This window comes from Saccoglossus kowalevskii, chromosome 22 (assembly GCF_978046115.1).
Source record: "Saccoglossus kowalevskii chromosome 22, keSacKowa6.1, whole genome shotgun sequence".
NCBI classification, from domain to species: domain Eukaryota; kingdom Metazoa; phylum Hemichordata; class Enteropneusta; family Harrimaniidae; genus Saccoglossus; species Saccoglossus kowalevskii.
Genome location: NC_140662.1, coordinates 16,958,612 through 16,970,034, shown reverse-complemented (window position 1 = coordinate 16,970,034; position 11,423 = coordinate 16,958,612). Strand labels below are relative to the sequence as shown.

Here is an 11,423-nt window from a genome sequence, read left to right as displayed (position 1 = left end):
TATAAGATACAGTTGTTTTATTTCATAATACATATGTGTTTAATTACAACAATGTGCTTTCAATGACAACGGTGTGTTTTAATGAATAACAAGAATGAGCCTCCAAGATTTACAATGGAAAAGTACTTTTACTAGAAACACATTTCGAAAAGTGCTCCAACCAGTTTTTGTCATCGCAACACTTCCTTTGCTATCACACAATTTTGAAAAATGCTAGAAGAAACAATTTTATAAGTTTTATTATAATGAATACTTGTCGATCTGATGTTCTAGTGAAACACTTTTACATATGCAGAAATAAACGAAAAATTTTGCAATCAAAATATTGTTTTCATTATATATTTTTTTCATAATTATGCAAATTATAAACACTTAAAGTGTTTTTTAAAGTGCGGACAAACTATAAATAATTCATCCAAATTTGTTTTTACATAACAATAGTTTTGTAATATAACTCATGTGGTATTTGTTGAATTATACAACACATGGTTTTAAATTGGGAGAAAAAATTGTCAAAACACTTTATAACACTTGAAATTTGATCCCCTTCCCATAATGCGAAAAAAACAAGACGAGTTTTAAATATCGATAACATAAAATGTCCTTCGTCTCAGTTTACAAAGGTCGATGTCTTTCATAAACTGTACATGAAAGGAGCAGCCATGAAGTTCTTTTTTTCACAAGTTTGTCCACGAAAATTATCAATAGTACAAATTTTGAAATAATGACAGATCCAAAAAAATGAAATTTAATAAATATTTGAACCTACAAACACGGACACACTACATCCCCATATTGGAATAAGCACACGCCTACTCGTATTTCAGCAATTACACATAATCAGGAACATCCCTGCTCTGGTGTCACTTCTGGCAGACAGGCAGAATGATGTGCAATGCAGACCCAACTGTATATTGCAATTGTGCACTATAGTTAATATTTACATATTCAACTGACACGTGTTTTGTTAGTAAATAAAACATATATTTGTTGTTGACGTTATGTTTTCGAATTAATGTCAAATGTATATTTATTTGTATGACACCACTAGTCTATAGAAATATTATACACCTGAGTACATCGCTGTACGTGTATTTGCATAGAGAACCATCTCGCTATTGTTTGTGACTGGCTTAACGAGTATAATATCACGTGCAGCGTTCAGACTGTCACTCATTGTAACAACAGTGGTTTATGTATACAGCACACAGTAAACAGGTTCTAAATTAGCAATCACTATTAAATACAGATGGAATATTATACGGATATACATCTCTAAATATTAAAGGAAAGCGATTCCTAAAATCATAATTACAATAAATATAGGGAAAAATATTTTTGATCACGCACTCATTAAATACAAGAGGGAATTCATTTGATAACAAAATAGTATATATTGTTTCTATTAACATGCATCTGCATGGTAACCCTTGGAAGCACTTTCATGTTTTTCATTTAAACACACTATTTACATTGGCAACACACTGTTCAATTGAAAAACATGTGCGTTTTCTATCAAAACAGTCACTCTTACTCCGCGCATAAGTTTACCCAAAAACAGTCATCAACAAATCTATTTTTTAAACAGTGACAGACCCTCGAATTAAAAAAAGATAAATTAAACAAGCACTCACCCACGCATAACGCAATAATTATGCATAATCAGGAAAATCTCAGCTATAATTTGAGCTGATCACTTCCGGCAGACAAGAGAAATCTTGTTGCAGGCCACACGTATGCTGCAAATGTGCACTAAAGTTAATATTTACTTACGTGTTTTGTTAGCAAATAAAACACTTCTTTTCCTGACATTATATGTCTCAGAATTAATGTCGGATTTATATTAATTGGTATGATATCATTGAAATATAGACAATAGTATACACCTTTTGTCCGTTCATTCAACCACACAAGCTGAGTCCATCTCTGTGCGTGTATTGTACAGTGGGAAACCATCTCCACGAGAACAATAGTCTGGCTGCGATCAAACTGCCACTCATGCCAACGCGCATGTGTGCAACACACAGTGTACAGATTCCAAACCGGAAATCACAATTAAATACAGTAGAAATATTGAATAGATACGCATCTACATATATTAAAGTGCAGTGAGTACTAAAATCATAATTAATATAGCAAATGTAAATCAAGCATACACTACCAGTTATACAAACGCGAATTATTTTATAACAAATTAGAACCTATTTACTAATCTATTACATGCGTCTACGTAGTAATTATTGTAAGCACTTTCATGTGTTTCATTAAAACATACTATTTGCACTGAAAGCTCAATTTTCAAATTAAAGACATGTGTATTATATTGAATAAGAAAAAACAGGTTTTAATCGCACCAGGGTATTTTTACACGTGATTTAAGCATGTATCACGAAAACTATTCAATTTGAAGCACTCGGAAAGCAAATTCACCGACGATGTTTCAACTCAAAACACTATAAATGTTTCAAAAAGTGGTAATGTATAAAGCACATTTGTGTTCATGAGAGTAACTAAAACACTTTTTTTTTAAATTATTTTATTTTGAAGCACTTCTGAAAACAAACACACATCCAATGTTTTAACTTAAAAAACCGACGATACATGTTTCGTATGTCTTTTTTGTATACGACATGTACACAAATAACAATAACTGAAATTGTTTGTATTCTGTAGTACTTTAGAAAACAAACACACATGGAATGTTTCAACCTAAAATGATTCATGTACATGAGTTAGAAAAGGTAACCCTTTTATGCAGTCTACGGTACACATCTATAACAGCTACAATGTTTATACAGCATTAGATATCAAAATTGTTTGCACGTGTGCATACCATGTACCTGTCATCGATCAGGTTCCTTTTTTTCGGTGATACAACAATCTTAAACGATGGCGTACACGATGCGCATGCTCATTTAAGGGTCGGATTTTTAATTATTCAAACGTCAGCTGTAATGTACTCATGTGTGAATCTATAGCCACCCTATAGTTGATTTATGCGGTGGTTATAGAGTATTATTTGACTCATGTACACGTAGGGTGCGATACTGCGTAGGTAAGTATATGTTTTATGTCAATATACGATATGTGACAGATTTTTAAACTTACTCTGATTTGATTGAATTTCTTATATTTACAGCTAATAAATATAGCAAAATAAATAAAGTATTGTTTCGGTATTGGTTTCTATTATTTGTCTTTTCAATATCTATTTCAGACTGTTATCATAAACGTGTTATTTTATTTTATTGTATATATGACGTTTTCACGGATTAAGCTCAGCGGGGAAAGAGTGTGTTTTATTTGTATTGGTTTAGTTATTGGGTATTATTTCTTCCAGAGGGTGAGTTATTTTAGAACATATTCTCGAAACTAATCAGCACGACTTCATTTTTCAAATAAATTACATTTATATAGCCACGTCGATGGTCAAATGTGTGTGAATGGTTTCTTGATTATAATGATTGTAATACTGAAATAAAATTAATATACACATATGAAAACAACACCCAGACAGCTTGTAATAAACATACGCCACGCATATTAATGTCTTTCGTATAGTAATCTTGGTTCATTAATACAAGGATTAAAATATGTGTAAATAGTGGTTAATCAGCATGACACTTCTAAGCATTTGATTGCAAATTAACCACAACTAAGAAACTGCATTGGATCGACTACACATCTTTTAATTTGATTGTGATAATTGAGTAAGTGGCAGACCGAGACAGCTGTTACAACGCATATAATACTCCCTTACAGGAACCTGATAGATCTCCGTCATCAAATGAAGATGTGTCTTCGATACAATATCGCACAGTCATTATTCAGGAGAAACTGAAACAAGCAGCGACACATGACACAACGCCTTCTCGTCCCCGCAACCACATAAATGCACCAAGGGCAAACAAGAGTACTGCTGACACCAGTAAAACACGGTTTAATAGTGCTAATGGCGAATCACCGAAACAAGATGAATTGAAAAAAACTGTTGGGGTGGACAACAATGTGGAGGTAGAAGAAGCCGTGAGGAAAAAAACAGTGGACTTATATCCTTACAGAATGTATAACCCATTTGCAATGGAATGGGTGAACGTGGTTGATGAGTTGGAATGGATTCATAGAAACAGTTATAACGAAGACAAGAAGGTTTATAAACTACCGTTCGATTTAGGTAGTGGGGATCTGCGACTAACATCTCCTAATGAAACTAGGTAATGATTTGATTTCATTGTTGCTCGAGAAATTTTCACTCTAATATACTATTTCCGTAACTTAGTTTTTCAAACGTTGAAAATTATATTTTCACATGAATATGAATTGGAGATTTCACAATATGTGTACACAGGTGAGATATTTAATTGTAAGTTCTTAATTAAAAGTAGGTCAATTTAAAACACATTAATCACAGTGCTTAACACATTTTTTTCTGATGCGAAAATCTTTACGTTTCTGCTCTTGAGCACATCTAACACAAAACATAATATTGCCAAATTTTATACAGCTTCCAATCAAAGAAAGCTTAGAACTCCCATGTGCTGAAGGTACTGGAGGCATGAAAAACAAATAAAGAATACTGTATTTATTAATATATTAGAAGCACGTCTTCATTGCACATAAAGCATTGGTTAAGCAATTAAAAATATTCAATGAAATAATGACCATATATAGTGACTTAATAGTTTGGTCATGAACAAAATTGTAGCATAAGTTGCATATCCCTATCTGCAACAGTACTTAGTACATTACACAGGTAGATATTAGGTAATAACAGATAATTAATATGCATTAACATGCATTTCAACCCTGAAGTAATCAGGTCAGTGGATTATCTAAAAACATCTATGTACCTAATGTTATTAACATTTGATCAGTGGCACGCAAGATAACTGAGGAGCAGTTAATTTATGCAAATAAGGTAATTAGTAAGCATAAAATTTAACCCTAAACTAAACATATATATGGCTTATTGCTAAGCATCTACATCTGTATATAAGTTTCCTATAGTGTCTATCTACCATGTTTTATTTAAATCTGTTGAATGGTATTTGAGAAACAAGCTTGAATGCTTAACATTTGCTAATTATTATGCAAACTAGGTCATTGATATGCAAAGGATTTCAACCAAAACTAATCAGTACTGCGCATTATCCCAGAACATCAATGTACCAAATTTAATTGAAATGCGAACAAGTAAAAATGCTTAAAATTGGCTAATTAATATGCCAATTAAACAATTATTATGTACAGAATTCAACCAAAATTTTGTCAGGTCTGAGTATTATCCTAGCGTATCTATGTACCAAGTTTCATTGAAATCTGTTTAATGGTATATGAGAAACAAGTCAAACTGCTTAAAATCGGTTAATTAATACGCAAATTAGTAAATTAGTATGCACAGATTTCAACTAAAAACTAATCAGGTCCGATCATTACCCATAGCATCTATGTACAAGTTTCATTAAAATCCGATAATTGGTTCTTGAGATACCAGTGGAACAGGCACACAGATGCACTAACCTCAAAGATTCCCATTGTGTGTTTTGTACACGAGAGTTAAAAGCAATAACAAACAACTTTCTGCTGAAAAATTGTCCTTCAGTAGATTATTTATTAGTTGAAAAGAAAGTTGGATAAACTAAAAGCTATACAAATGGTTTCAGAGAGAATTACACAGCATGAATGACAGATATGCAAATAGACTGAATAGATGAGAAGTAGTATATCTATCAGTAGACAACTTTATATTTGTGTTTTCTTGTTTAGAGTTGTAGTCCAAAATGTGAAAAACAATATTCGCAAAGGCACATATATTTGTGTTAGTATCGAAACCATCGATGAGAATGGCCGTAAACGAAACAGGGGAGGTGACTTCTTCACTGCTGGCATGACGAATGTTGGTCTAGGAAAGAGTACGGCTGGTCGTGTTGTTGATCACGGCAACGGCACATACCATGTTTATTTCTATGCGGCCTGGTCTGGCGAAGCAACAATAGATATTGCACTAACTTTTACAAGAGAGGCTATCACTTATATTAAAGATATAATGAAAAGGAAAGAAGAACTTCTTGGATTTGCTGCCAACTACAGCGATGGTAAAAACACAGAGGAGACCCTTTGTTCTCTCATCAACGAAGGTGTGTGGTCAAACAGATGTGAATACATAAATCCCAACTCTCTGGGAAAAACAGTGCTTGGTTGTAAAAAACTAGATCGATTCAGATGTGACCAGATTACCAACATATGGGCGGGTGTTAAAGGATTAAACCGTGTTGCTATAGATGAAGTAAGGAGGGTTAAATATTTATTTGAAGGGTGAGTATTTTTATTTTATTTTATTTATTAGTTGGTATTCTGAAGCAGAGCAGAAGAGGCGTTCAGTAAGTCAACTCTTCAAATCGGAGGCTAAATTTAGAGATAATGGGTGACATAGAATGCATAACCAATGTTTGTTTTAAACGAACAATTGTTTTTTTTGTGACAGAGTGCAGTCATGAGATTTAATTGACTATTTAATAGATTAGAATTTGAGGTGATTAATTGTAAGCTTACCAAAATAACTTAACTTCTTAACTTGATCATCAGACTGTATCAGACTGATTTTTATCGACGCCATATTATTTCTATAACGCAGTGCAATAAACAATTCAAATTCATATTACATCCATATATCTACTGTGCAACTGTTTTGAATAACATTGTATTACAAAGTATAATATTTATTGATTTAATGTTATGATGTTTAAGTTAGATGTTTTTTTTGGCGTCTCTATTCTTAATCTTAGGCCCTGTAACTGTAACTATAACTAATTTCAACTTTAAATTGATTCTTCTGTTTTGTGCTTCGAAAACATGCTAACACTAATTTTTGGAGGTAGTGGTTCTTGTTTTGAAATGTGTTGTGTTTTGCGCTGAGATATACAAGAACATATGAATCTCTAAAATCGATATTATGCCACATGTGGTTCCATTATCATCTACACAACGATAGTAATCTCATCCCGTCACATATTGTGGTGCTGAAGGCCAGGATAGAATTTGAATGTCTCAGGTACAACTAGTTCTTTTATCATTGTTACTACTATTCAACATTTTCATTCCTACTTACTCTAAAACCTTAACATGACAAACAACCTAGAAGCCCGTCGCACATGATGTGATTGGAAACAGTACTACGATGCCAGAAAACAATTTAAACCAATGAATCAGTCATATGAGTTTCCCAACTGCAAACCGATCGAGACAACCCAATTTTCAAGCAGTTCCACAGCCCGTAATCTGATCGTCAAAACCAATTGTCAAATGTATGGAGATCTCAGAAATGCTGTGAATTTGGTGAATCTATTCCTAGCATCAAGGTTATGCTCTATCTAATAAAAACAGCTTACAAAAAAACGTAAATCCACGTACGAACATACTAACTACATTGTACGGCTCACACCAGTTCACTAAAGATGGTTTGAAAACGGCTAGGATAACCATCACTGCAGGTGACGCTTCTCAGCTTAAGCTTGCTACCGTTGTATTCAATAATAAGGCGGTGATAGGTCCCTCATTTCTTATAGGTTCACATACACTACGAGAGCGAGTCCAAATTATGTAAGACTCCCAGTCCCAAATATTGTTTGTAAATCTATGTACGGGCATTCAAACTATACTCATGCCAATATACAACTTCAACATCGAGATGGTGTAAAACCCGTTGTTGACTAGCTTGGTTGGCGCCACTTTCACTTTCGGTAATTGATTATCTGGACTGGTATATACGTATATACATCGGACACGCCATAACAATGTCCATGCATTTTACATAGCATGGGCGAAATCTACAGACATTGAAATGGATAACCACAACAAATACACCAAAACCAAAAGCGGCTATGAAAAATACAAAACATACACTGAACAATATGTTGCCAAAGTTGCCATGGAAACCGAATCACCCTATTCTGCAAAACATTTCTGCTGATTTGCTTTCCTCTCGCAATGAAAAATGTGGTAATAAACTGAAATCCGACTATATCATTATTGTCCTTTACGGTGATAAATTTGTCAATTTCTTATGCATACGATAGGTGTTCAATAAGTAATGCCCCTGACCCATTTCCCATAGCAGGAGATTAATGAAACTTTGTACAGTTATTAGTCTTTCTCTACATAGGAACCACCCAGATTTATGCATTTCTCCCATCGTTTGATGCAGCTCTGGATATTGTTTTTGTAGAACACCCCAGGTTGGTCTTCCAACAACGTCGTAACATCAGAAATCAAGGCTGCATCATCTGGGAAACGCTTTCCTTTCAAAAACAACATCATGACTTGAAAAAGATGAAAGTCAGAGGGTGCAAGGTCAGGGGAGTAAGGGGGTGGGGGAAGGCGATGTCATTGGCACACTCCCATGCGTCTGATCTGGCGACATGCGAGTTGTGGATCGGAGCGACTTTTGAAAAACTTTGACTCATCTACTTGGCCCATCTCCAAATTCATTTTTGAGCACTCGACGCGTTCTTGCTTCAGGAAAGGAGTGAGCAACCTGGGAATCCACCTTGCAGACACCGTACGTATACATATGCAAATTGTCATGAATAATAGTTTCGACAGATCTGTAATAATCCTGACCTCTTGGGTTATTTGGCAAACAGTAATGCGTCGATTTTCTAAAATGGCTGCCTCATATTGACGTGCAGATGCCTCATCAATGGCAAAAGAGGAACGACCAGGTCTGGGAGCTGTTTCCACAGACGTCGGGCCATGTTTGTATTCACGATAGCACCATTTTAGTAGCTGTCACATGGCTCTTAAAAGACAAGTACAACATTGTTTGATGTCAAATGTCTAATGATTTATACACATAAATAATATACATACTGTTCAAATAGTATGGGATATAAAAAATAATGAGTTGAGCGCCCAACTGCTCAGAAAATCACGTGGATATGTGACGCACATAGTAGTTATTACGGCGGTCAGTGGCGGAATGCCAATTACATTCTCTGTAAAAATATCACCATCTAGTTTATTTAGGATAACTTCCGGTTTCCTTCTTTCCTCAGAAAATCAAAAATTCATTCGATCCGAGTTTTTACTACCTTTTTTGAACGAATATGATAAAAAATATAGTTGAATTAACTCGAGCAAGACACAAGTTTCCTGAACACGCTACATGTAATAGTGATCATCGTGAGAACACCCTCGTTTAAGGAAGATATTTCACAAAAGAAGTGGCAACATAAATTATTGTTCAATATGAATGTTCATATTCTATTTATTCCATGAGCAAATATCAGTGAAAAATAGTTATGTATTACCAGTGCCTTAAAGTGGCTCGTTTAGCTTAAACTATTATAATATTAGATGAAATTCAAAATTGAGGCTTCGCCAATAAAATAATAGCTATGAATAAAATGAATCTATTGATTAGATCAAAGGGAATTGACACCTGTCTAGAGCTGTGTTTTCCAATTTATTGCGTCGAGAATTGATACCAACACCGTGAATGTTAAATGTCATTTGTTACATCTGTGCATCGTATGCACACACACACAAAGTACAAATGTATAAAGCTGTTTATTATTGAAGATACTAAAATCAATAAAAAGTATCGCAACATACACAGCATGTCTGCGGACAATGGTGAAATATTTTTTGTCATGTTCATGTTTTAATAAGCTTTGAAAACGTTTTAAGTCAACACAATATTCGATATGCTCACATTGTTTCCATTTAGCAACTTCTTGTCAATGAATGGAAGAGAAATATATTTGTAGCTATTATAAGCTATCACGACCATCCAAATTCAGGATATTATCACATACATATTTTCTCATATTTGCAGCAAATATAGCACAGTGAAATTAAAAGGAACTCCAATAAAGTTAAATATATTGGGTAAGTATAAATATAAAAATAAATAAATAAATAAATAAATAAATAAATAAATAAATAAATAAATAAATAAATAAATAAATAAATAAATAAATAAATAAATAAATAAATAAATAAATAAATAAATAAATAAGTGTTAATATGTTTCAGATGCTGTAGTAAGTCCTCCGCAACTGCCGATGTGCGGTCCCGATCTACCTATACCATTATCAGATGGCTACTGGGTGAACTTTACCACTTTCGTTCCTCTTGTTTGTCAAAGTAAACAATGGAAACCAGAAGAAACTGACAAATGCTTAGCTGACACAGAGATCCTTGGTGTTGGCGACTCAACACTTGGACCATTAGCTTACGAATTTATCAAATCACCAGAAATGTGGAAGAAAAACTTTCATTTTATGACGCCGCGAATTGCCGGTCCAAAAGTTCCGATTATGGAGACTGTATTCGAAAGCGATATGATTAATAATATTACCAAAGCACAATGTCAAACCAAAACGCCGATAGTGCTTCTAAATTTCTGTTTTCACTACGCGTTTTGGTCTACCAGAGGATACGTGGAACGTCTTGTGCGAGTGAAGCTGGCGGTGGAACGACTTTTTCAAAGGTGTCCATATTCGAAAGTTCTACTAAAACTAGCACATGCGCGGGATAACCTATATAAGGCACAGAATATACACAGCAACAACTGGATATTCTACGATATGAACAGAATACAACGACGTATATTCGGTGGAACTGGCGTTCTTTTCCTCGACCCTTGGGATTTAACGAATTCAGCGTTTCAAGAAAACACTATTCACATGGGTCCTACGGTCCGACGCCAAGAGTCGTTTCTCGCGCTATCATATTTATGTCCAGAAATGGCGATGGTGCAATAGTTTCTGCTGATAGGTCACAATTATAATATATGTATCAATTGTTGTTACATCACATTAAGCACACTTACACAGCCTCTGAATTATGTATTAGCAGTTCACTGATCAAATAATCCAACACTATATTATGAATACATAAATGTGATAGTGGAATAGACGCTTCAGTCTTTTTTTCGAATAGAAAATTAAAGTTTGCGCTATTAGGTTCAGTAAGCAAAATATGGTAAATGGAAAAATAAGGTTGCATTATTGAAAATACATGGAGGATAACACGCCTCAAATCTCAGATTATGCGCTTCTTACCGTATTTGTTAATAACCACTGACAGTGACTCTTCAACTGCCGCTGTAGGAACAAAATAATTGATTGCACACTGAACAACGAATTGTAAAACCTATTAATATGCGCAACACTATAAACTTCCCCGAGCAACAACAGAACCGCATCCAATACTACCAATTGGTGGACATACAAGCGGAACAAAGCACACTGTTACCAAATGGTGGCAAACCTTCGCATTCGCCAAACAACCCAATCTAAAACGCAAAGATAAGTATTTGTGGTACCGGTGCTGACAAAACAGTATACGAGAAACGATAACGGCCTACATGCCCGCATTCGCATTCTGTATGGTGGTTACTATGTGGCAATGTGCAGAAT

General features: G+C 34.4%; 1 protein-coding gene across 1 annotated transcript; it reads left to right on the top strand.

Moving 5' to 3' along the window:
* The first annotated feature begins 3,290 nt into the window (after positions 1-3,290).
* On the top strand, positions 3,291-10,916 carry LOC102807402 (NXPE family member 3-like). The gene is made up of 5 exons (XM_085495549.1): positions 3,291-3,343; positions 3,763-4,214; positions 5,767-6,315; positions 9,836-9,888; positions 10,036-10,916. The coding sequence occupies exons 2-5, from the start codon at positions 4,063-4,065 to the stop codon at positions 10,764-10,766; spliced, it is 1,485 nt and encodes a 494-aa protein (XP_085351675.1). The 5' UTR covers positions 3,291-3,343; positions 3,763-4,062; the 3' UTR covers positions 10,767-10,916.
* Positions 10,917-11,423: the final 507 nt, after the last annotated feature.

Coding starts and splice junctions, on each gene's coding strand:
- LOC102807402 (XM_085495549.1), top strand. CDS start 4,063: ATGTATAACCCATTTGCAATGGAATGGGTGAACGTGGTTGATGAGTTG. Junction 4,215..5,766: donor ACATCTCCTAATGAAACTAG/GTAATGATTTGA, acceptor TTTCTTGTTTAG/AGTTGTAGTCCAAAATGTGA. Junction 9,889..10,035: donor AATAAAGTTAAATATATTGG/GTAAGTATAAAT, acceptor AATATGTTTCAG/ATGCTGTAGTAAGTCCTCCG.